At 36.6% G+C, this 26,731-nt stretch overlaps 2 protein-coding genes across 3 annotated transcripts; one reads left to right on the forward strand and one right to left on the reverse strand.

Annotated features, from left to right (window-relative positions):
* Nucleotides 1–999: 999 nt before the first annotated feature.
* Nucleotides 1,000–7,050, reverse strand: LOC144665977 (melatonin receptor type 1B-B-like). 2 transcript variants are annotated; one of them, XR_013573100.1, is made up of 3 exons: nucleotides 5,878–5,952; nucleotides 1,634–3,511; nucleotides 1,000–1,591 (listed from the first exon to the last, which is right to left on the reverse strand). XR_013573100.1 is itself a non-coding variant. In XM_078527307.1 (2 exons), exon 2 carries the CDS (start codon nucleotides 3,442–3,444, stop codon nucleotides 2,419–2,421), a length of 1,026 nt encoding a protein of 341 aa, XP_078383433.1. In that variant the 5' UTR covers nucleotides 3,445–3,511; nucleotides 7,015–7,050; the 3' UTR covers nucleotides 1,000–2,418. The 2 variants fall into 2 exon arrangements, 1 of the variants encoding a protein (XP_078383433.1); XM_078527307.1 differs by lacking the exon at nucleotides 5,878–5,952 and adding an exon at nucleotides 7,015–7,050 and having other exon boundaries at nucleotides 1,000–3,511.
* Nucleotides 7,051–18,731: 11,681 nt separating this feature from the next.
* Nucleotides 18,732–26,453, forward strand: LOC144666956 (uncharacterized). The gene is made up of 8 exons (XM_078528405.1): nucleotides 18,732–18,748; nucleotides 19,288–19,695; nucleotides 20,552–20,599; nucleotides 20,813–21,024; nucleotides 22,002–22,091; nucleotides 23,119–23,452; nucleotides 24,954–25,241; nucleotides 26,033–26,453. Exons 2-8 carry the CDS (start codon nucleotides 19,317–19,319, stop codon nucleotides 26,383–26,385), a joined length of 1,704 nt encoding a protein of 567 aa, XP_078384531.1. The 5' UTR covers nucleotides 18,732–18,748; nucleotides 19,288–19,316; the 3' UTR covers nucleotides 26,386–26,453.
* Nucleotides 26,454–26,731: the final 278 nt, after the last annotated feature.

Genomic DNA, 26,731 nt, shown 5'->3' on the forward strand with positions numbered 1-26,731 from the left:
AGATTTGAGGAAATTCGGAATACAATAGGCTAGAAATTGAGTAGTGGGATGGGAAACGGGATTTATACCCATCCTCTTTCAGAACCCTCGATACTTTCACGCACAACCAGTCAATATGTACCAGTTTCCCTCTTTACCTAACCAGGCCCCATTGTTTTTTATTTTTTTTATTTTTTTAGAAGCAGTTACGATCATGTGTTTAATCTTCATTTCATGTTCTTTACCGCTAACAAGCTTTTCTTGTAAGCTTCTCTTCGCGTAACAAGCTTCTCTACTTACACAACCAACTTTTCTGTTCGCAGTCAGTTTTTCTGCTCACACAACCAACTTTTCTGTTCGCATAATCAGCTACCTCCGAAAATCGCCGTTTTCTGACAACCTAAAGGTCGCTTCTGCCTATGGATTTTAGCAGTGAGGTGTGCTTCTTTTCTCGTTCTTTCATTCTAGTTGTTTTACAACTGCACAACAATGTATCATTTATACGAGGCACAGTGCTTACCAACCAAACAAAAGAACAAAAAACACAACAAAAATACACCATTGCCCAAATTAACAGATTAACCCCTTCGCTGCTAGGAGGACGTACTCAGTACGTCCTCAGTTAAAGTACTTGTATGCATACTAACGCATAGCGAAAAAACAATCTAGCCGCATATAAAAATACTTATGGGGGCCTGGTAAAGACTTGTACATTTGGTGACAGATACATGACCAGAAAGCCTACAACCTTCTTCCTCATTTCCCAAAACACATGCTATCCGCCATCTTGGATTTGCGGCAAGTGATTCTTCGGTGAATTATGTGGTTGTTTCGTTCTTTTTTCGCTTGAAACTGGCAAGCAATGAGCAGAATTAATGTTAAGCTCCAGAAAGATCGTGGAACAATTCTGACATCGAGGAAGATATTTCTGGCCATGAATTCGACGATGGAATGAAGATTATTTGGACGAGTGTAATGCTCAGACCATTGAACTTTTCACATGCTTCCGTGGAAGGATGAGTCTTTATTGTTGTTCTATCATGAGGTTTTAATGTACATTTGGTTAAAATTTGATTTATGTAGCTCAAAACTGTTTAAAACGTTAAATATATCAACGTATTTTACAAATTTGAAAAATACTCATTTTTTGTCCGCATGCGGGTGGAAAAATGGCCCGCAGCAAGAAGAATGGCTTAATCAGTCCATACAACCTTTTCACTTTGCACTTCAAGGTACTTCACATTTAAAAGCTATTTTACTGTGTTCTTTGAAATTACAATGTGCAAAAAGACCAGTGTCCACACGTTGTATCGTTACACGTTTGTGTAACTCAAAATTAATTGATGTAACAGCTTCGCAGAAAGCTCTGAAGATGACCTTAGCTCAGGCTATCGAAACGTTAGTCAAAAACTACAGTTCGTTTTAGAACTACTCTTACCCGGACGATCCCACGAACTACGGGGTTCAAACCATCAACCATATAACAGTTTTGATCAGCTATTTCTATACAATAAGTATCAGATTACCTAAGCTATTATATATTTTAGTCACTATCTGTCTTCTTATTGGCTAAGAGCCTAAAGTTAATTCTTAAAATCAGCTAGCGCTCAACCTAAAGATTATTCACTAATCTGCTAGCAGTATAGTGAACAACCTGTAGGTTGTGCGCGCAAATTGCGTGATTGCACGTGTGCTGAGTAAAAACATGGCTCCTCGAATCGCTTCTTCAACCGAACAAGAAATTAAAAAATTTTGGGAAAGACTTACGCAACAAGCTTCATAAACCCTTTTTTTAAATAAATGTCCTGTTTTCATTTACATACGTTGTTAATACAAGAATCACGCGATTCTTATTCGGAATCCTTAAGCGATGTCTACTTAACAATTTTTCCCATAAAATGTCATGATTTGCAATTGGCATTAGATGTGCATTATGAAACTTCTGCGATATTAACTGGACGTTCTGGCAGACGCCATTGACGTAAATTTAGATAGCTGCACAGATGTATACCAGCTTGGAAGATATACTCTTTCCAGAAAATCATAATATATACGTGCAGTAATGGCTGCCTTTGATGACGCTTTTATGTACAGATTTGTGGTTTAAATTTATCTTAGGTTTATTTTTTTTAACCAATTTGATTTTTTTTCATCATCTGATATTCATTATCATCATCTTAAATAAAAGTTTTAAACTGCTTTGAAAAAATTTGAACCAAAGATAAATTAGCATATTTATATTTATTTATATTTTAGACTGGTCTTCCAATCCATCCCAAGCTTAATGTTACATCGTGCTCATCTCTACTTATTTCTACTCATTTCTGCTCATTTATTAAGTGCTATTATAAGATGGCCTTTCATTCTTTAAAAGTTGAATGTAGAGTCGTCAGTTTTGTTCGTTTAATGTTCTTTTTCCGGGATCTTTCTAAACCTGATTTAATCTTGCAATTCCACGTGATTTAAAGACGTAAACCTTGGTTCTTCGTCCTCGGTTCGTCTGCCTTGTCTGATGTGCAATGAATTGGTTTCTTGTTTAGTCTCTGGTAAACAAATGCGACGAATCTCATTTCGGAACGATCTGTTCATACCAGCGTAAATGAATGGGTTGATAGTAGAAGAAAAGAATACCAAGAAACTTATGAGCAGGGTGACGTTTCTCGGAAGGCTTTCCACGAGCTGAAAGCGGAACAGAAGGGCCAGAACCCACAACGGTATCCAACAACACGCGAAGACTATAACCACAACAAACAGCGAAATACTGGTTCTTATCTCGCGGCTTGAAATACTTACTGTCGAGGTGCTGTTTCTGCTTTGTAACGATGGTAACACATTCTTATTGTGAAATTTGATGGCTCGAAATATCTTGTAATAGCAGACTGATGTTATTACAATGGGGGCTACCACAAACGCGGGAATAACAATGCTGTAATGAACAACCTTTTGTGTGCTTTTCAGATGAGTTGTGGAGCAGACCGCGTATGGGGGAACAAATCTGATTGCTTGGTTCCCAACCAAAACTTGCGTCAAGACGTATGTAATGACAACAATCCATACAGCAATAATCCAGAGTTTGCATTTTCGCATAGAGAAAAGTTTGTGATAAATGTTTGTCCTCACGATTCTGACGTATCGGTTAAAGGCGGTAAGAGCCATCAGACAAGGGGAAACGTATATGTTCAACACGACGAAGAAGCCCTGTATATTGCAATAAAAACTGCCATATCGCCAGTCGCCGGTGATTAAAACACCTGATGAAAATGGCATAACAAATATGGCTGAACTGAGATCACTTACTGCTAGGGCGATAATGTAAAGATTTGTTGTTGTTCTGAGGCTTCGGTTGCGATAAACAGCCCAGCATATTAGAGAATTTCCCGCTAAGGACACCACATTCAAAAGAATAAGGCTGGTAGCCTCGACCACAATAACCCCAGTTTCTCTTCCTTCTAAAGTCGACGACATCACTTGATAGTTTCCTCACAAGATGGAACCGGAAGGGTAGTATGTCGACACTTCAGTGCCTAAATGCCTAAAATAAATGATAGGATAGCATAATTTTTAGTATTGAACTACTGCGTCAAATGAATTATTCGGCATGCAGCGTCTTATCATTATAACACTGACATCTGTTGTCAGAGACATGAATGGTGTTAAACTTATCTACAAACAAAATCTAAATGAGTTTCTGCTCATAATAAACAAATACTGTCAGTCGACGTCCGACAGTCGACAGCAAGTCTCAACTATTATATAAATGTACTTAGGATAACACACTTCCAACGAAAAATCCGTGTCTAGTTTTCATGTGAATTATGAATGGAGCAAGCGTGTAGCTAACGCAAAGGAACTGACGTCGGCTACGATACTCTTTGATTTCAGGTTTTGCCTGAACATAACAACACAAAGACATCATTATCTGGAAGTGATTTGAACGTGATAAACGGCTATTTATATCATCAAAAATTTTAAAATAAACATCGAGTTCACAATTACGACTAAATCAAAACTGAGACTGTAGTAAGTATTTCTTTAAAAAAATGCAAGTATAAGTCTTTACTATTAATTTTGTGACATCAGATTCGCGAGTAGTCTATTTATAGACAGCTTCTCATCAAGCCAGTAGCCAATCAAATTGAAGCATTTTCAATACACGTCTTTGATCGGTTAAAAAAAAATTGTTCGAGATAACGTAGGACAAAACTATAAGGTGATTAAACGTACGGAATGAAATTTTCCCATAAGTGATTTTGTGACGGGTTCGACTTGATTAATTACAATTAACAACTGGAGAGCTACATTTGCACCCAATAAGGGACGGACCATTATTTTCTTAGAGGGGGGGGGGGGGGATTAACAATTTCCCTCTGCAAACTTTTTTTTTTAGTTTATGCGCCTCTGCAAACATTTTTTTTTTCGAAATTCTTACTATTTTTTGTTATACATATCGTGTTTGCAAACAATTCATTTTGTCTTTCCAGGCCCTGCAAACAATTTTTTTTTCAATATTTTTTACCCCCCCCCCCCCCCCCTCCAAAAAAATAATGGTCCGTCCCTAAGCATTTCCTTTATACTTAATGTTTTAATTTCTCGGCGTTTGTTTGTTTGTTGTGCATTTTTTAATTATTTTTATTTTCACAGTAGGCGACGCAATACGCAGTTGCCAAATACTAAGATAAAAATTAAAAACGGCGAAAAAATAAGGTAGATGGGCTGCCTTTATATTATTGTACCGACAGTGTATCTACAATACAGTAAAAATCCGCGAGTAAGAACCTAACATTTAAGAACCTGTTAGGCTAAAATTTGCAAATTAACACCCCGTTTTTATAAGAACCTATTTAGCCTAAAATTTAAAAACAGGTTCTTACTTTCTAAAATTTATAAAAAAAATATTTACTTTTGGGAAAATAAGTTTGTTGTCATGTTCTAAATGATTAGTGCTTCATTTTTACATAAACACTTGTGTGGTATGCAAATTTTATACAAATCATAGGCCTAATATTACTAAAAGTTCTTTCAGCAACAATGTATTTTTTCCCAGAAAATAAGAACCTACTAAAAACCTAAATACCCTAAATTTGTGTTAACTACTATATATGTAAGAACCAGTTTAGGCTAACCTGAAAAAACCTAGGTTCTTACTCGCGGGTTTTTACTGTATTTATCTTTAGTTTAAGTTTTTCCTTTTGAAGTAGATCACTTTACTGAAGTTAACTAGTGAAGTGCTTACACCATTCTTCGATGGGGCGAATCGCAAAGCAAGATGAGCTTCAGTGCTGTTCGCTCGTTTTCCATTAATGGCACAGGATGCCCAAAATACATTGTGTTGTCACCGCGCCAGCGAAACACATTGCCGACTTTAACAGAAAAATTTTAACCTTTATATCTAAAGAAGATTGATTGCCTAATAATTCTTCAAAATTTGGTGCTTAATTTCAGATAAAACACAATTTTATCTCAGCTGCATACATAGCATTCATACCACCAGTACGTATATTAAAGAATACATTTTAAAAACATAACCTAGAGTCGTAAAAGAAACTACAAATAACAACTACAAATAATGGTTTCTACCCAACATTTGAGCAATACAAGCCAAAAATTGAGAGACCTGATAGCATTGTAACAGTTAATGTACAGCTAATAAAAACCTGCCGAAACTTTAGCACTCAAGCTGACCCCGTGAGAGAAAAATGGATTTGAAATTGTCTTTATTTCAGTAAAAGCGGACGTTTCCTACCAGTTCAAAACAAAATGGCGCGCGTTTTGAACATTTCTACTAGGTTTGACTTAGATTTTCTCGAGAATGCTTTACAATTAAATTACGGGGCCACTAAGACAAATGAACTTCAGTAAGTTCTTTTAAATAACTAGTATACAATTTTCTATCTATACCTGAATCCACTCGTTGGCGACTCTATACAGGGGTCCTACTTTCGCTTGACAGAAACTAGGCAGCGAGGTCATTTAGCTATGAACGCTTTAACAACACCTGTATGTTTTGTTAGCACCTTAGGAAATGAACAATTTGCATATCGAACTTGTTATGTCTAGCAAAGGTGGCATTGATAAATAATATATTTTCAAATACATATATGGTAACTGTATTTGTATCGGCTTACTGGTTAAAAGCAGTTAATTTGAGAAGTCTGGTGCATACAGAAAGTCCAGTTACTAAATGTAAATATATAACATTACTGTAATGTTAATTGCACAATTCCCATTTCCTATATCACATTCACTTATTGTTTTATAAATATCTACCTGGTTATGTTTTTTGAAAGATACTGTACAGACCTCCGAAAAAGGACTTTTGCCTTGTCGAGGTGAGACAGCACTTTTATTTTTCCGTTTTCGCAAAGTCAGTAGCGTTGCATTTTTGCCGTGCGATATTTAATTCACATATCAATATAAATGTTTTATGTTAGGAAAATAAATTGAAACCTGCAGTGAATGTTTTCAACAGTGCTTATTCATAATTAATTACATTCAGCTAAGGCAAATGTGCATTTGAATGTATTTTCTCGCTTTCGACTGGAAATTTGGGGCTGATGTTTTTTTTTTTTTTAAATGGCCCGAGTTCTGGTAGAACATCCCTTTAAAATAAGTTTATATCTAACATGCATATCAAGAATCAGGAATGACTGTTTAAGCGAAGAAACATTATTAAAAATAAAAATTTCCTTGTTGGTAAACCGTAATGTTATAACCTAATTCTGAATTTACTAATCTCCTTGCAATTTCAGTATCATGCTGATATCGTCTCAAATTTTTCTATTCGATACTTAGATAAAATTGTTTATAATAAATACAAATAAAAAAATATACTTTTTTAAATAAAGGATAATTAATTTTTTAAAAAAGTATGATCTCTCTATTTCCTTCCATATTTAATATACAGACTCATTTTTTTATGGAAAATAAACTATATTTATATATACTGAACAAGGAAGCAAAAATATTCTAAAGTCACTATACGACAGGCACCAATGTGTTCATAATCTTCGTAACAAACAACAATGACATACTTACTGCACGCGGGTTGTGAAGTAGTCAGTAGCAGCCCTGAGCGCAAGAAATGACTAACAAGCGGATTTAGATGATTTACTTTTATTTAGGTGATAACACCTGGTTGCTCCTTTTAAAATATTTTAATCATTTCTACTGAAGAGTGTTACGTAGGTTCCCGTGGGAGGGAGCACGTACAACTGGAGGAAGACTTTAAAAAATAATTGTCTTCTTGTTATGAATCTTCTTATAAATTTTGAGTGATTAAGTTTTGCGTTTGTTTTTCCAGCGAACGGCAAAACAAATGCTGTTTGCAGTTTGCTGCTTATACGTCAAAATGAGTTGTTTCGTGTTTGGTGTGAATAAGCAAGTGACTTTCTATTTTTTTCTAGTGTATTTATTCAATAATTAGCGACAAAGTGAACATTCAGCAACTCTCTACCGTTTGCCGTTTGCTGTTAGAACATATATAAATCTTAATCTCTCTATTAACTTCAAACTAGAATGTGTTGAGCATTCCACCGTCAGCCACCCTCGCAGAACAAACAAAACAACAAAAAGGCAATACTACAATAGTTAGCGTCCTTTAACCTAAATTGTTGCATAAATGACTAAGCACATTTGTTTGCAGGGGCGTAGCGACCAAACAGTGTTTACACACGTATACAAGGTCATCTTCTTAAAAAAATATGATTGGTGAATTATGCGCTTTTTAATCATTCAGATGGCTGATTTGACATAATTTTTCGTATCAATTACTATAAAGGGAGTTAAGGTTGATATCCGTAGAGGCTCGCATATTAAATAAATACACTGAATTAATGCAAAAAAGCATTAAAATTATATGTCGTTCAAGGAACTTGCGAAAATGGTTGAAGTCAACGAAGTCAACGAACACCAACAAGTGTACATTTCATAATAAGAGAAACGTCATTAAATACTTGGCTTCCCCAATAATTCGACATATGCAAAAGCACACAAGTATCGACATCGACAAAAGCTTTTTTTTTTTCGCCGGAATAGATGACATGAAATAATAATCCGAGAAGCCGTCATATGAACAAAATAAATATCTAACTATTTGGCATTTTATATGGCATTTCATCACGTACCGGCACTTGAGAGCTTTTGATTTTGACTATATAAGTGTTTCAAAGAATATCTACGAATACAACACTTTCACGTTGTCATTAACGGATATTGTAAACTTTGGCAGCAAAGGATATAGTGTTTCGGTGAACTGTAATTAAAGGGAAATAGGCAATACGTCAGCAAAACGAAAATTGTCGTTTTATTTAATTTCAGAACATGCTGTTCCGTGAAAGCAGTCAGCCAAGAGCAATGCCAGGAGCATTTCTTTTCGGCGCAAAGGAAAACCATCTGCTTTCTATTTTGAGATTTAACTTCAGCTCAAAATAAAAAAAGGTGAATAAATAAAGAAATAAATACAACTTATTCGAGGATTTGTGTAAGAGATAAGAGATATTGTGGTATTTTTTCGAGCCTAATAGACTGAGGCCAGGAAAAATGCAAGAGGAAAGTCAAATATCCGCGAGTGTCGATCGTATATATAAAACCGGTACGTCGAATAAGATATTTATTTTTCTTCTACAATTTTCATATGTCATGCGCGCTTTCTTAACAATCAAGTGATATAAAAGTGAAAAAGCTAAAGTTTGTTTACTTGAAGGACGAGTAACAGGACGTATATTTCACAAAATAAATGAACTGGCAAACAGCTTAACGATAATTGCAGATATACATAATTTACTGTCATACAACTTATAAATCGACCTAACTAGAAGAAAAACCTATTAACTGAGTTAGGGGCATAAGAATTCATATTCACAACAGACAAAGCTGTCTTCAATTCCCACACTAACGCGAAGAAGGAATATTTATCCAGACGAGTTCTTGTATTTAAACCGCCATTCCATATATATGAACTAATCGTTCCATAACTTTAGTAATTTTTGCCATTTTAGATTCATTTCTGCTCTCACTTTATCCTTATCAGCCTGTTCTTTTAGGTATGTTTCGTGACTTGATTTTCGTTGCCTTTTTTCCCAGCCGTTCGGCTTTATACGCATACATTCATTAAAGATCTAGAGAAAACTGAACAGCAGCTGTTACTAAAAGCAATATCTCTCCAGTTATCATTTCACGGTTAACTTAATCTGCCGTTACTCTAAAATGGCATTTTCATGCCCAATGCTAAGATAGCTCAACGTCGCAAAACACTGATTTTCCGGTTTGGCGGTGTAATTTGTAGAGCCCGTTGTGTACTTATATAACTCAGAATACGCATTTTGCCGAATCTGCTTTCAGAATGATATTGGATGACTGACAATACTTATATTTTTCTTACCTTTCTCACGTTTTGCAGACGGGATTACCGCAACATCTTGATCACTTATTTAAAAACAAAACATTTTATGATTTTGATCTGGTGATTATTCCTAAATTGTATCGCGAGGATATGACACTGGTTTTGGAAATATATAAAGCTTAAACAAAAGGAGTGTTTACTTCGTATCTTGAATTTATAATAAGAAAGTTAATATTCATGCCAAGTTTGATAACCAGCTGTTTAATTTAAATTTACAAAGCGAAACTTGACAGACAAAGTAAATAGGTCCATCCATATAAGATTTTCACCACTTTTTAACACAAATGGAAAAACATTAGTGCCTGTGGCTTTATAAGGAGTGATAGAAATTTCGAATTGTGGTTTTCTGACAAAGTGAAAATGACTATTAGCAGACTTTTTATCAGTTACTTATTTTTATTTTTTTTTTAATTATACATGAAAACCTATGCACTTGGTAACCTACTAAAGCACGGCCAATCACCTAAATGGAACGGCAATCAGACGCTTGCTATGCAACTTAACGCACTATTTTTAGGTCGGTGATTTTTGTTTTCATTATGCTGGGTTATGGGTCAAATTTACTTGTGGCACTTAATTTTTGCAACAGTTTAATTTTGTCGATTGGCCATTTTTTGTATTTTGCGGGAACTAATTTTTGCGATAGGAACAAATGACTTTTATTGCAGGGAATTATTTTTTGCGATTTTCTACAAGTCTATTTACAACATGTTCATTATTTATTTTAGAGTAACAGTCAATATACAGTTCAAATTAAATACCATGCGGATGTTAAAACGTTTTAAAATAGGTGTTACAACAACGTCTTATTCTACAGTGGCTGACTGATGTATCCAGAATTCAAAAAAAAAAAATGAATGAAAAGACTAGAACTCGCAGAAATAAATTACGTGCCATAGGGTTATTTAGGTCACAAGGACAGATACGATTCCCTTTAATTTAAATGCAAATTCGTGACGTTTTCGATTTTCTTATGACGACAGAAAATAAACAGCATACTTTGATACAAAATTATTCCAAAACAATATTAGCGTGGTAATACTTCAAGTTACTGAAAAAAAGATGAAAAATGTTTGGACAAACGTCAATTTTAAGTATACAGTTGTTGGGGTAAAGTTAAGAACTTTGGAGAAACAGTTGTCACATCATAATGTGCCCGACGGGGGATGAAAAGCTATGAAAACTTCCAGCATACAACATTTGAACCCTGTTTAGACGATGACGTCAGTCTATCGGCTTATGTCCTGGGCCTTCGAACGGTTCTGTCCCGATCGACCGACCACATAGGACTGGGAACTAACTTTCGCTGTGATATTATATATTATTTAGATTTCACGACTACGGACTACGACTACCCAAAGAATGAGATAAGTTGTTGTACGCACGTTCTTATTTATTTCATCCTAGCTTTTTTTCGGGGGCGGTCATGCCGTCGTTTCTCTGCTACGGTAAGTAACTTGGTCGGTTTCCTCAGTACTGGAAGCGTGTGAGTTAATTTGAATAAAGATAAAATTTTAATTCTTTTGTTCATGATCATAAATCGGTGTAACATGTTCAACGGGATATATTCTGTCAGCGAAATGAATGTTGTTGAGGCCCAAAGAGTGATCCCACATAAAACCGCCTGCCGCGGCCTTACTAATAACTTTGTCGACTTTGTCAAATTGAGCGAAGTGACCAAAAGCCATCGACTGTCAGAATTTCCCCAATCGACTTGTCATCTATATAGTGAGAACAAGCTGCACCGGAGTTTCAAATAAAGCTTGTAGCCACCATACCTGAAGACTGGCACACGTAACTTGGAGTTTGTCCAACTCGAATAACAGAAAAGTATTTACCTCCTTCCCACTGTAATTCCTTAACACTGGAGAGTCTTTTCATAGCTTAATATGGTAGCAAATAGATTAACAATCCAGTTTGCAGATGCAAGATCCCGGAAATACGAGTCAGAAAACTTTCGCCGATTTGTCTAGAAATCAACAACAATTTGTCAACAATTTGTCAACAAATTCAGAAACGTTGCCTTGGGCTTGGAAGGTTTTACTTAAAAAAATAAGGACCAGGTTCTACTACACCAACTCTACGCCTCTACGCCAAACTTTAACTTCTCCCAACTGAACAAGAGAGGACATCAGTCAACTGTGTAAACGAATGATGATTTTGAACATTTTTGGGGGGAAGGGTTTGCGCAAAATGCTATTATATTTCTTTCCTTTAAAAACACCTTTGAAAGGTCGTGCAATATCTAAGACATTGAAACCACCAGCTATCCATTTAAAAAGAGAAGTTCACCGTCTTTATTACTTTCCAATATGGCATGCCACTCTTGAGGGGATGATCGTGTAGCTCACCCCGCAATAAAGTTTTCTGGACCTCGAAATTCAATGCTATTTATTTGACACTAGTCGCCCAGTGCAACCTATAAGATCTCAGACTTTAAACTTTGCTTCATCTCCCTGAAACCTGGGAAAGGAGGTCCATCCGTATTAATCCATTTTACTTTTTTCCTAGCAAAGGACAATTGGGTCTTGACCGGAAAACTCGATTTTTGTGGGGGTATATTCATCTGAGAACAAACAGAAAAGAAGACGACAACCATTTCCTGACAAGTCGGTAAATGGTTGAAAAATTTGGTCATAACTTTTGAAATACTGAAAACGTACATGGGATTTTGCATATTTTAGCCGATAAAGGACTACACCTTTCGGCTGTGTAGAGTAGAGTTATATCAGCTAGGTCCCAAAACTGAAATATTCGTTTCTAAAGTAAGGTCATTTTTCAGCCTTCGTTCGATGCCGATCAGTAGTGGTCATTATAGCGGAGCTCCCACGCGCCGAAGGCGCGTGAGCGGAGCATCCATAGGCAGGCAAATGGTATCCTATCGAACCGAGAAATTTTGGGAGTCGCCTACGTCCGTACGTACGTACGCCCGTACGCACGGATTAGGCCTGGGGACGACGTTGCCCGCGCGTGGCTAAAGAAAAGTAAGGAAATTACAAACAGCAAATAAAGCTCGCAAGGCAAGACAAAATGTACACAAGGGGTAAAATTACACGTGATACTACACAGCAAAATATCTGAGAGGTTTATTAATCAACTGCTCTTTTTTGATAGTCTTTTTTCGTGTGTGAGTGTTATGTATCGAAGCCTTTACGCCAAAAAAAAAAAAAAAAACAATATGGCTTGATGGCTCTCGTTCGATCGCTACACGGTTAAATTCAATTTATTGGTATGGTCGCATTTTTCGTAACCGTAAAACGAGCAATTGACGTTATCTTCTATCGACTGGATGATGTGGACGTTTCAGTTTGATCTAAACGAAGTAATGTTATGAAAACGCGGGAAAATGTGTTGCGCGGTGTTCACTGTGTAGGCTGAATGAAACCGAGGGTATAAAAAAGAGCGACAGAGAATCGAGAACTTTCTTACCGTAATATTTCTCGCACGATGTCCTCAAAAGTCAGCTATATTCCGTGAAATTGTAGATAAAGAAAGAGGTGTACGATGAGACCCGGAATAATTGCGAATGATATTCCTTGTGCACGTCCAGTTTGATAGTTTCTGTTGTTTGCGGATGAATCTTCGGCCGTCAACATCAAGAATACAACAACTTTAGCAATGATCGTGTAAAAACGAAGCTAAACACTGCATGCATCAAGTCCGCTGAAGAAAGATACAGGAACCTGATGCAAGGTAACAACCTGTACTGAATTGCTGAGCCTGATTTTATGACAGAAAATTTCATGATGTTTATAAACTTAAGCTTATTTTCTAAGCGCAGTTTCGATAGATTCTGTGTCGGTAAAGTTTAGATCTTTCCTTAACTTAGGCAATATACTTTGCCCCTTTAAGTCGCTTTAACTGTAACTTGTAGTACATTTAAGCTTACGCTTACATGTCAGTTCATTTTTTTGTTCCCCTGAGTTGGTTTTATTTGCTATGGATTAACCGATTATCTATTGCCGTAAGTCGATTTTCTTTGGCCGTCAATAAAGTCGAATTCTAATCCCTTGCCGTGAGAGTTTATTTCTTATTTCTGTGAGTTTATTCCGACTTTCAGCCTACATTTTCTGGGCGCAAGAAATTCATACAGTATAAGTGACGTTTTTCGAAGTGCTAAACGACGACAAAGCAAAAAGCTCGAACAAAATAAATTTATTTAAACTAAACTTGCTCTGAAAAACATGTTTACCCCATCTCAGGCTCGAGCGCGAGGTGAAAAATATAAACTGACTCATATTTTTTAAAGTAGTTCAAACATTTTTTTTTTGCTTTAGTGTAGTCCACTTTTACACTGAATAATTACACTGAATAGAGATGATTTAGTGTACGTTTAAATTTGTTTAAATTTTGCACACGGTAAGAAATAAAAGATAAGTTTTAAATTTGCGTACGTGACTGAGAAACCCTTTTCCGTACGCCGATGTTAAGACAAATACAGAAAGAAAAGCAAGACGGGAATATGCCTGCTATTTTCTATTCTTAGAAAGCAGACAATAAACTCTTAATTAATTTTTAGGCCATGAGTTGTATTAAAGCAAAACGATAAGAGGATCGTAAAATTATTTACTATTCTTTAGAAAGGAGAGAATAAACTCTTAATTATTTTTTTGTCCATTAGTTGTTCTGCCTCGAGATTATGATTGATTTATATTTGTCTTGCACCTATGGGCCAGTGTATACATAAAAGTTTTGACCGCATATTTATCAAAATGAAAACATTGTAACTCCAGCAAAGATTAAATAAATTAAAGGGAAGCTCCGCTTTTAGGCTTGCCTAAATCTATATTATCCTTGATTTCGCATTTCCAGGTAAATCTAGGGAAAACTTGCTACTTTCTTGGAAAACTAGAAATAATCGTTATGAACAAACTGATATAAGAAATGTCCGTGCTCGATGCGAATGAAATATTTTACAGCGGCTCGAAAAAAGCGTATTTTTCAAATTTTCCTGACGTTGCGGCGGGCCCGAATTAAAGAGGCAAAATAATTAATGGCTCCTTACGCAGCCAGAAAATCATTTTGAATCAAACTTGAAGTTCTAGCCTCGGTAAAGTCCTTCAGTCGCTAGAGTTTCAAGCAAAATTATTTATTCCCGCAAATTTGAGTGGGCGGAAATAAAAAAACACAGCCTTTTAACAAACCTTTTTCGTGTTACCAAATAAATTTCAAAATCTACATTGTTTTTATGTTGAACACGTTATCTTTAAATTCGACTTTATCAGGCGATTGATCATACTTCGAGAAAGTGTACTTACTTCGAAAGCAAGAAAATGATATATTTAATTATTTTTGAGTCTAATGATTGCGTGCGCTTTGCGCATGCGCATTAGACTCTTTGTTGTATGAAAAAAGCTGTTAGCAATCCCAAGGGAATGGTTTGGGATCGATAATCGTTCGCTGTAATGTAGAAAACAATGATCAGCTGCAAGAACGGACTCCGTACGGACACGCACGATTAGTTTCAATTAAAAACAGCCAATCAGCGACACGTGTTCCCACGCATAATTAAAAGTTCTTTCTCAAGTCACGATTATTCAACACTTGAACAGGACGAAATAATTTTCCAGTTAAGACATTTGTAAGCTTTTTGTGAAAATAAATCTTCGTTTTCAGTTCAGTTAAGCACTTGTGTTTTCGTCTTGCTTAAAAAGCAAGACGTCTTTGAGAAAAAATATTTCGACGGTGACTCGCGTTTATTTACACAATGCGACCAAATATTTATTTTGTTTTAAAAAATAGAAAACTTTACCTCGGTTTTTGTATTTAAGTCATTCGAATTTTGACCAATTTTTTCTTTACAGTGCAAACAAAAACCTTCAAAAATAAAAGATGTACATGGATAAATGTAAATCAAGTTACGCGACTAAATCAAAATGCGTTTGTTTGGCCGCTTTGCAGTATTACACTGTCCCGGCCTTTGCCATACACTGAAATCGAATTTCATGCTTTTACGACTCTCAGAGATCTTAAGTTCTTCTTACAGCTAGAAAAATCATAAAATGGTTACATTGATATGGAAGTGATGATTCGCGAAATTTGTACATCATGATAAACAGTCTTCGCTCCTGTGTATGGTAGCTCGATAATAATTGCCTAGTTTCCATCGTTCAAAAGGTCATCATTATATTGACGTGAGCATTTACACCCGTTTTTAGGAAAATCTGTCACTAAGTGCTTACAGTACAATGGAGTAACAGTCACTATTTCAAGTGCTTTTATTGCAAAATCTGTTTCAAGAGTCATCATCAAAATGGTGAAAAATCTGAAAGAAAACGATGTGAAGTTCTTCAACCCTTGTTGTAATGAACATGCTTTTTGTAAATCGTCACGCAATCTTGTCCAAATGTTTAATCGTTTCTGCTTTTACGGACAATGCGGAAGAAGTAACATCAACTCCTGTTCATACTTTAAATTTTGTGAAGCATATAACATTTATGACTGTTTCGTTTTCATCCATAATCATCCACGATGCCCCTAGCTTGCTATAAGCATTTTAAATTAAACTCCCGAACACAAACCTCTAACCAATTTTAACCGGCTTACGAAAACCGCGCAATCTGTATCACTATGCCATACGGCATTAGACTCATGTCACCCTTGGTGACCTATTTTTTATTATAAGTTTGCATCGAAACAAAATTAGCCAGTTTAAGATTGGAAGAATATTCGCAATTTAGCTTTTAAATAATAAAAAAAGGAGTCAAGGAAACGAAAGAAAGCTACCGCTGGCCCTGAAGAGAACTTGGTTGTCAATGGAGCCGGTGGCTAACAAGAATGATTTTTCTTAACGTCACCCACTGGAAAAGGAAGATTCTGTCGCCTTCTGGAAAAGTTCAAAATTTATTTATTTTGCCACTATAAAGAAATTACAATTCTAATAATGATAAAATAAAGATGACGAGGATGCTCATGAGAGGCTTGCCGGTTTATTCAGATTGTCCATAGGCAAACTAAACCGCTTTGCTTAAAATTAAATTTTACGTTTTTGAATGTCCGACCTTTGTTTCACGTAATTATTCTTCCCAACACCAGAATGACCAGTGGTTTCTTATCGATAAACATTTCACGTAACCAATTTATCATTGCAAAAGGGAAAACGAAAATCTAAAGAGGCAACAAAAAATTTCACTTATAAATTAAAGTTCTATTTGATCATACGCCGCACGTTTGCTCATCTGCTGTTTTGGCATCGATTCTACAGGAGTTAGTTTTTTTTTTACTAACATTATTTTCTGTTCATCCTTTAACCGAGAATCGTAAGAATTAGTCATCCTTAGTCTTATACCAAAAGTGAATAGTTATGCTTAAGGCCTTTTCCAGATCAAGAATAGTTCTTGTTTAAAAAGGTGAACGCCTATTCGGGATTCAATATCAACCAACACTTTCCTTTTTTTAATATCACTAACTGTGCAACAGTCATTTTAATCTTTACTACCTTGCCTTTGAAATGAGTGCAAAGATATTTAAATGAAATTGTTTATTCACTATTGTTTATCAAAAAGTATCGCCTCTCGCCGCTTTTGATAAGAAAACGGGGGAAACGGAAATCAAAGACGCAGATAGAAAGCAAGGTCTGTGATGATACATTTAAAATTTATGAGGGGTACGATTCCTTTCCGTTAAAGAAAACAGCATTTTTGGCGCCAGATAATTATAAATGCCTAATTTTAAACTACAGGAACGAGCTCGCTAGACACACCCGCAAAATATGCGCAATATAGGGCCAGCTAGTCCGCATTGTAGGCTCTTTTTCAAAAAAATGCCTAACAAAACTGCACCTTACCATTACTACAAGTCTACAACCCGGCCTTTAAAATGAACAGCATTCAGCGAGTACATTTGAGTTAAATAATCAAATTGAATAATGCTTTTGGGAAAGAATGCTGTTATTAGCGTTTGATAGAGGCAGAAAACGATTGGATTCAATGTTTCATTGCTTCTGAGATGCTTAGTGAAAAGCCCTATAAACTAACAAAGTATGACCAGCATCGATGTTTACTTTCATTTTGTACTGACATTTACTTTTGCAACGTTTGGCAGTCATATATATAACTTTAATTATATTTATTATTATATTTTTTATTATCAGTTTTTGCATCTCAAATATAATACGACGTGCACATTATGTTTAGTATTTAGGTTTCCAATTAGAAATGTTACGCCTTTAAGGTCCTTAACGGTCAAATATATTGAGAGGGACAATTATGCCTCTTTGTTAACGTTGTAAACGGTAAATAACTGCAGTGGAACACGTCTTTAAATAATAATGTATTATCTAAATAATGTCAACAGAATACTACTCATGAACTAAGTCGTAAGAAAACAAAATGGAAGTCTATAAGTGTTTTCCATCTGCCTTGTTTGTTCAGCGTGCCATGGTTTCCTGAGATAATTTGAATTCGATCACTCAAAAAAAAAAAAAAAAAACAGTAATCCTTTCTCAGCTCAAAGTCATCATGTAATAGAAAAATGCAACGTTTTCCAACTTATTTAGAGCGCACTCTTCATAAATATTATTAGAAATCGCACCGTTCATTCCTACAAGACAAGACAAAGAAACGACATGCACCTGCCGAAACCTAAGTTAACGCTAGGAAAAAGCGCGTTAAGATACTCAGGTGCGGTTCTTTTTAATTATCTTCCTACTTCAATAAAAAAAGCAACATCGCTTTCTATTTTTAAAAACCTTCTTAGACTTCATTCTAGACAGTAGTTTTTTTTCCCTTATTAATTTATTTATGTAACTTGGTTCCCATTTTCTTCTTAATTTTTAAAATAATTATAATTCATTTATATTTTTAAGCGCTTTTTTACTCGTTTTTATCTTGTACATATTAAAAATTTTATAATATAGTCATAATTTACGCAGGGCCCCTGTTGATACCAGCCAAGTGCTGATTGGGTCACCCTGCCTTAATAGAGTTGACTTGAGTTGACTTGTCGTTGCTTTGCATTATTTAATAAAGGTCTAAAATGTTAGATCAAAATTATTGTTCGCTGTATTCTTATTAAAATTTTTACCCTCTCATGATAGCGAGACTTGTTAGTTTTCTTCATACATATATCTTTCGCTGCCATAGGATAAAGAAAACAACAATTCAAATTATATTTGGTCCTTTATGTGTTATTGGATTTTGCAGCAATAGTTTGTATTGTTTAAAAACCTGGCCAAACAAGAAAATCTTCTAATAATCAAAACAAACGAGTTATGGAGCGTCTCCCTGATATCAATAAATGTTCGACATCTGAATAAATACTTTAAATTATTTTCCTTTTATTGGACTATACCAGAGCAAACAAGGTTGGAAATAAAGGCGGTTCCGAAAACTCATTCTGAACTGAATTCCATGTATTTGGCGTGTACAGGTAGGTTGCACCATTTGAAAGTTGCAGGTACATAAGGTTCACTTGAATTGCTGTGTAGTATTTCTATTTTTTAAACCATGTGAGATTATCGAAATTTAAGTATCATTCAATGGCAATGGCAGAGGCAGAGGCAACCAATGCATCGTTGCGCTGACTGAAATCTGTTCGTAAGACCTTCAAAGCCCTTAAATTTTATTTTTGAAACGTCTCTTCGATCGTTCGTGATATGAGATATACTGAATGGCTGTTGCCTTCGAAAAGGAAAAATGTCATTTTGTGTACGAGTAGACGCCATCCACCTTTTTTGAAAGGGCAACAGTAGCTCTCACATTTTGGTAACGATTCCTTTCCTCCAAGGCTTCTGCCCTCTTATATCCAGCAAACTAATCCAAACAGATTAAAATATGTTAGTTTACCCATGACTGTTCTTTTTAAATGCCTTAAACGATATGAAAAATAGAACAACCACAGTCTTGTGTAATGTTTACCAGTCAAAAAAAGTAATGTATTAATCAATTTTCTTTTTTTTCTCTAAAGAGAATTCGCAGGGATATAAATACACTTGTCGATGATCACAATGTCATCTTTGACGGCCTTTGTCATTACCAGTTTACTGGCTATTTCTTTTTCCAAAACCAATGCTTATGGAGATTATAAAGACCCTCCCAAAGGTCTTCAGTTTCTCGGTGTTGGCTACAATCTGCTGGAGGGAAATCCTGACGGTGGTGATTTGTCAAACGGTGGTATTGATCCAGGACTGCTCTTCACAAGGAAGGTTTTTAAACTGTCGTACGACACGAACAAGATGTCCATAGGCAGGAAATATCTGATACCAGATCAAGTAAGCTTTTCACCACGGTCTTCCTGCGTTACCACTACTAAGAAGGAGGTATTCTCGGGATCGAAGAGCTACCAGAAGAAACTCACTGTTGATGTGTCTGCAAACGGTGAGCAAAGATATTAATTGAAAATGATTTAATTTTCCATCAAAATGTTCTAATTTAGGTTTTGTTAGAATTTTCAGCGTAAAAAATGAATTTGTCCTTAATTAATATGCAACAATTAGCCTATGCGAAAAAAAAAACCCGGCTGTACAAGCAAATCGTAGCTAAACACCTTTTTCAGCGAAGAGCTTTTTAGATATAAGTTTCCAGGGCCGTATCCGTCTGCGGGGGCAAACTCCAATATAGCTACTGGAAATAGCCCAGCAAAATCAAACACTGTAATAGAAATTTAATTAGTTTCCCTGGCGGACGGAGGCAACTGCCCCCTCTGAACCCCCCGCAGAGATTAGATTTCGATCCTCTAACATCCACTTTAAAGAGGACGTTCATAAATTGAAAGGATAACACAACCAACTTTTAAAACATTTCGCAGGGCGCAAACTCTAATCTTTTTTGTGCCCTTAACTTGTATCCGTAGAATTTTGCAGAGTCAAGGGCCCAGTAAACATAACATGCTCCAAAAGATAACCTTAAACAAAAATAAGATATAGATTGTTATGTTAAATAATAACATGGTAACTGTGGCAGAAAATGCGCAGGTTGTTTTTCAGTTGCTTAATTACGATATGATGGCTGACTGACCACTGGGTGCGATAATGGTTAGGGCAGGCCCAATTTATACCGGAACTTCTTGTTAAGCGCCTAAGAAGTGGAGCAAGATCACAGTAGGATCACAAAGCATGCACATGACTCTATCTTTGTAAAGGAATGGTATTCAACAAAAAAATATTAATTCAGTTAAAGTCTCCAAGAATGTCGAATTTAATATTTCACTGGCTCATCTGTTTATTGTCTCTAGGTGGCTACGAAGCAGAGCTCTGGAATGTCGCCTTTACTTTGAGTACAAGTAAGTGACAATTGTAGGTCACCTGGCCTGAACCTTCACTTTTAATACCCTCATTTCATTTAGTGGAATATTTTCATTAATGGAGTATTTCCATCTCAAGGAAGCAAAGCTATTGTATTGAGTCGATCTTATAAATTCTGCATCTGAACCAGAATGCAAATTATAGAGATTAATTTTCTTTTTCTTTTCAAACACTGCATTTTGTTTGCTCAGACTTTGAAAAGATGACCAAGGAGACGTCCACATATAACAATGTATTTTATGAAGAGAAGAAGGTCTGCAATCGAGGCCGCGCACGGTACCAGCTGGACTTGGCTCCCATCAAGAAATTTCCCGTGTCCGAAGACTTCGCAGCTGCTGTGTGTGGTTTACCAGAACGCTACTCCGAAAGAACCTACTACAATTTCATTGAAAGATGGGGAACGGTGAGTATAGGGCCTAAACAGTCATACTTTTGTTTGTTTCTTTTGTCTTCTTTTTCTATATTGGCGAAGTAGCAAAAATCTATCGCCATTGCCGAACGTTTACCTTTAGGTAGTAAAATTTGAGAGTGATATTCTAAACAACAGCACAAAAATGTGGGTCTTTAAAGTCCGAAAATTTCATTGTATGCAAGGGTGGGAAAAGGGCATAAAATCGTCTCCGGCATAAAAGACTCTTAAGGTTGGTTCTCGAACGTTTCAATCGTTTCCGACTACTGATACGATCGGAGGCGATCATACAAACGATGAATAGTGATGAGAGGGTTCTCGTATAGTCGTCCCGATCGCCTGGTACGAGCGAAGAGCCCGATAAAGGCTTAAAAAAAACGATTATTTAATTAAGCGCCAGATCCAACAAAATGGGGGACTTTAATGAAAGAGGGAAACCCGCTTCGAGTTTTCCTCGAACGGCCTTTGATCGCTCCGATCAAAGGTTACTCTTTGAAGTGACAGCGGCGATAGAAACTATCGGAGCGATTATATGAGAACCAGCTTTTGCAAGACACAATTTTACAAGATACCACGCGCAAATATGGCTTAATTCAATTACTAGTTTTGAGGTGTTCTTATCCAATGGTTTACGCCTTGGGGTTAAAACGTCGTAACAGCGTCTAGTAAAAGTAAAATTCACTGCGGGTGTCTGATGGAAGTGGTAAAAAGTACTTTCGTGAGTAGTCAATGAATATTGGAACTTCAAATGGGCGTAATAAAACGGTACATGGCTATTTCTCTTAGTCGTAAGTTAAAATATTCCGGCCATTTTGTAGAAAAACTTGATATAGCCGTAAAATGCTAGTCGGTTTTACGAAAGTAAACAGCGCGTGTAATTCTATATATGGTTCCTACTCGTATTTGCGTGAAGAACAAAAAACATTTTTATTTTTTTATATATTTTTTTATGATTACATATTTCCTTTCAGCACATTGTTGTCGAAGTCGAGTTGGGAGAAAAGGAAATTGAACGGTCCAAAAGCAGCAAGACAGAATTCACCAAATACGCCATGCAAAACGTAAGTGATAACAATGAGAGTCTACTTATCTTGTCTAAATAAGCTGGACAGTTTGGGTTGACGGAAGAAAAAACAACTGTCGCCTAGAAAGTACCAATATTCTGTGTGACTTAAAGCCACTTATGACAGAATCATGCAAATTAGAAACTAGGTTAGCAAGGAACCTGTAAAAGCTTTACGTTTAAGGTCATAACAAGGAAAAGGAAAAACATGTGATTGAGTAATGACATTTATAGAAAAAATAGTACTGCGGCAGAATTAACACATACACCTAGCTGACGAAGCAAACCCCGCGAAAACCTACATTAAAGTACTGGGATGGTCCCGCCTACAGGTGTAAATTACAGATTTTATTCTCGCTTGGGGTGTTCTTGACAAAACGCCATTTTTTTTTATTAATCGAGGTCTCGTTTAAAGTCATACGTACTGCGATCGCAGACTGGACCGATCAAGCATAAAAATATAGCACATTTTAGAGGTCAGAAAAGCTTTAAGGACCATAGTCAGCCACGCCATTGTTTTTGTTTACATACGAGAGTTTGAGTAATATATTTTAGAGAGAGCGTCTTTAAACGAAAGTGATCACTGTAAAACTGCTAAAGGTAATTAATCAGACTTCATGTAACACAGCTTAAAGCAATGCAATAAGGGTTCGCTTCGCCATACAGTTTTCTTAGTTTCGATATCATTGAGAATGGCGAAGGCTGACTAGGGTCCTGTAAGCCTCACCCAGATTGAGTGAAACAAATCCAGCAAACAAACCCACAGTACGTTCTATACAAAGATCGTTTTAAAAGTATTTGGGAAAATCTGCTCATTTTAAAACTATTTGTTTCCTCTGTTTTAGTGGCATGCCTGTAAACTAGCTATCTCGTTGAGATATAAAGCTAAGTGCATGACCACTATAAACATATTTATTTATTTATTTTTTTTTTTTGTAATGTTTTCTTGGCCACACTACAGTGTGTATTTATACTATCACTGTGGTATTAAGATCAACTTATTTTCTTTTTCGAATTTTCTGTAGCTGAAAGGGTCAGTGTCTTCGTCGGGTGCTTTCGCAGGCTTCACGTCATCTCTGACAGTAGACATGAACAAATTCCGTGAACAGATGACAGAAGACACTAAATTCGGAGAGCACAAGATTGTCCTTACCTCCGGAGGAATGGACATGCCTGAACCAATCGGCTTGAAGCTTGTTCCTGTGTACGAGGCTATGAACAAAAACTTCTACGTTGCAGCAGATTCAGGATCCACGTCACCATGCCAGCACAGCGACTCAGTACTGAGGTCTCAAAAGAGCAATCTGCAGCGAATCCTAAAGGAGTACCCGCGGTTGAAGAGAACCACATCACCAGTCGGTAAATTATAATATTGCAATTACATAGTCAATCTTCGTCCTTCACCTTCCTTACTTCCTGTTGACATCCCCCTTGTACCCCCTCCCCTTCCCAGGGGGTTTACGGGGAGGGTCCGCCCAAAGGTCCGCCTCTTACTCTTTTATATACCATTTTCACAGATAAAGTACCTCTTTCTTTTACCGAAAAGACATAACATATGCCTAAAACGTAACCTGCGATCAAGCTTTCTTTTTTCGCGGCGGAGGGAAGGCGAAAAAAGGAAAGCCTGATACAATTACTTGTCAAGTCGTCTGCCACCCCCTAATTAAAATATCTGTCAACGTCGTCGAGAATGTTGGCGATGCAATCAGATAAGCATGATTAGCGCCTTCAAATTATATTTTTACTCTCACAAACATGTGTTTGAATTACCCTTTTTGAACGAGCTGTTCGGATGGTTTTTAAAATTTGTTTTCTGCAAAGGCTGATTTTGTGTAAGGCTCAGGTCAGACATTTCAAGGTCGTAGTTTTCGTCACTGGCACGATCGTTTGGCGTCTTTGGTGGTGTGATGTAATACTTTCGACACCATTGGTGGCGGAAGCACGGCCAAAACATCTTTTCTTTCACAAACTATTCGTCGAATACACTCCCTTTGTTCGTCTTTAAATGTTTTGTGAACAAAACCCTTGAGAGATTTTCTAAAAGCTAGAAGAACTCGCTTCCTTCCGCTCAACACCCGCCACGATAACAATCATCTAAGCGCGATATATTTGGACCGGAAATTAGACTTGAACTCAATTAGCCAATCAGTATAGAGTTCTAATGTTGCCCTTTGTTTCCTGACCAATCAGAAAAAAGTCCAGATTCTGGACTTTTTACAGACGACTCGACAAGTAATTGTATCAGGCGTTCATTTTTCCGTTGACCCCTCCGCCGCGAGAAAAATAACGCCTGATCGCAGGTTACCTAAAACGTTAAGTCTTGATGCCAATTTTATATAGCGTTGAATAAATTTATATGACAACCATAAGGTGCGTCTGTTCGAAATACTTTAATTGAAGGCCTTTTTTAAATACCTATGATGAGAATGTGTTTGATTCAAATCAGTATAGATCAAATGGAAGGCTTAACACTAAGCCTCGTTGCAGAATAGACGCATACATCAACTCTGAAACGGCGTATTTAAGAACGTTAGCAGGCCAGGTCCCATGAACTTGCTGCGAAGACACAGAACTGATTAAACGAGAGAGAAAGTGACAAAGTAACATATCCCCGTCCTAAAACTGTATATAACCTAAATGAATAATTTGATGCATCTGTGAACTAGGTCATGTAAAACAGATTAGAACTAAATAAGGTCACTATTCATTGAATGCAAAAGGGTAACTGCCAGTCAGAGAGTTAAGAGGAGGGAAAAATTCGTATCAGTTCCGCAAAAAAAGCATGGATTTTCATAAGCAGATGTTTGTTTCAAATATTAAGTCATAGTTTAGAATGTTGCTGGCTTCTTTCTCTTCTCAGATCCTCCAGTGGTAATTCCCTTGACTTGGCCTCAGGGTACGTACGGCCTCCCGATGACCACGAAAGGTTGCCCCAAGGGATCTGGATTCTCTTGGCATCGTGGGTATCGCTACCACGAAAACGAGATTGGTAACAGTTGGTCGTTTCCATACCACTTGGCAGGGAAAAAGAGTATTTGGACCAATGAACAAACCTTCTGCATCAAGACCCGCGAACGAGGCACCGACTATGATCTAACTTGGTCTCCAGGGCAATATTGTATCTTCAAAAAAGGAAATTGTCCCGAAGGTCTGTTTTATTCGTTTTCGCTTCGCTTAACCGAATAGAAAACATTTCTTTTATAGTGTAAGTAAAGACAAAAACAACACAACAACTACATGGGGAGAGAGCCGCCAGCGATCGACTTTATTACATCAGTATAATATTACAAAGATATGCTGTGATTAATTGTCGCAAATCTTGAATATTAAAGTATGTGTGCTGACGTAAGCTAAATAAAACTGAGCTACGACATAAACAGTGAAGACAAATCTGAATTAAAATTGCAGCCTAAATGGAGACAGTGAGAGGGAATGAAAAATGCGACAAATACAAAATTCGAACCATTACAAGATACAGTGGAAAACAAATTAAGTTTTTAAAAACGCACTACATACTATTTTATACAAAAATTGAAATAAGAAAATAAGAAAAAACCTCGAACAAACTGGTCGGTGTCAATCTAGTTTTACCGTTTTACTGATGGTCTAGTCGTTAATTCGTGAAGAGGGAAATTTAACACATTTATGGCAGAGATAGTTTGATTGATAACTATATCCAGAAACAAGTTATGGGATTGCTCACAATTTAGCCAAATACTAATCATGCTGCGACAGAAATACACTCGTGAAACAATGACACATTAGTTTGATGATAAAGTATACTTCACAGTAGATGTTTTTTGGTATGTCTGTCTGTCTGTCTGTCTGTCTATGTGTGTGTCTGTCTGTCTGTCTCCCCTTCCGTCTACCTGACTGATTGTTCGTTAGGTTACCATCTAAATTTGCTTTGCTTTGCTTTATTTCGTTTGATTCTGACAGGTTTCAACAAAGGATATATTCGCTGGGATGACGAAAATTCAGACAATAACAACAACTATCGAGGGACGATGCCTGATGGTAAATACACTGACAACACGCTGATCTACTACTGCTGCCGCACAGACGGACACGCTACAAACGCCATCATCCTACCAACAGACACGCCCTTCGTGCTGTTCAAGTCGAATTCCCACGAGTGCCAGCATGTAGAGGGAATGCACGTTAGCAAGGAATTCTTCTCGTGGGACACTGAGGACTGGTCCTTCTCTGGAAACAAGAAATGGGGCTCTGTTCCGTACGGAGAGGTCGGAAAGAATATCAAACTTGATTATTGTTATTATTCAAGATATTAAAAGTTACCAATTCGCGTGACTTGATGTTGCTGTAGAATAAATGGTGAATAAAAACGGACGTAAAATGATAGATTTGTATTATATAGATTTATTTAATTTCTACAGAAAAACGTATAAAGTGCTTAATAAGGCTGCTATAGCTAATGAGGTTAACCGGTGTATAAACAAGTGGCATACAAGTTACCCCAAGACTAACCCCCATCAACACATTCGGCTCTGACACACATCAAATTGCCATTTGAATTGTGGTAATGTGAACTAGTTTTCCAATTCAATATGACAAAAATATATGACGCTCTGTCATTGGTTAATTTATATTTTGTCATAGTGACTAGTCGCATAATTG

Source organism: Oculina patagonica, chromosome 9, assembly GCF_052425735.1.
Source record: "Oculina patagonica isolate OP01 chromosome 9, crgOcupat, whole genome shotgun sequence".
NCBI lineage: Eukaryota > Metazoa > Cnidaria > Anthozoa > Scleractinia > Oculinidae > Oculina > Oculina patagonica.

Coding starts and splice junctions, on each gene's coding strand:
- LOC144666956 (XM_078528405.1), top strand. CDS start 19,317: ATGATCACAATGTCATCTTTGACGGCCTTTGTCATTACCAGTTTACTG. Junction 19,696..20,551: donor TGTTGATGTGTCTGCAAACG/GTGAGCAAAGAT, acceptor TATTGTCTCTAG/GTGGCTACGAAGCAGAGCTC. Junction 23,453..24,953: donor GAGAACCACATCACCAGTCG/GTAAATTATAAT, acceptor TTCTCTTCTCAG/ATCCTCCAGTGGTAATTCCC.
- LOC144665977 (XM_078527307.1), bottom strand. CDS start 3,444: ATGTCGTCGACTTTAGAAGGAAGAGAAACTGGGGTTATTGTGGTCGAG.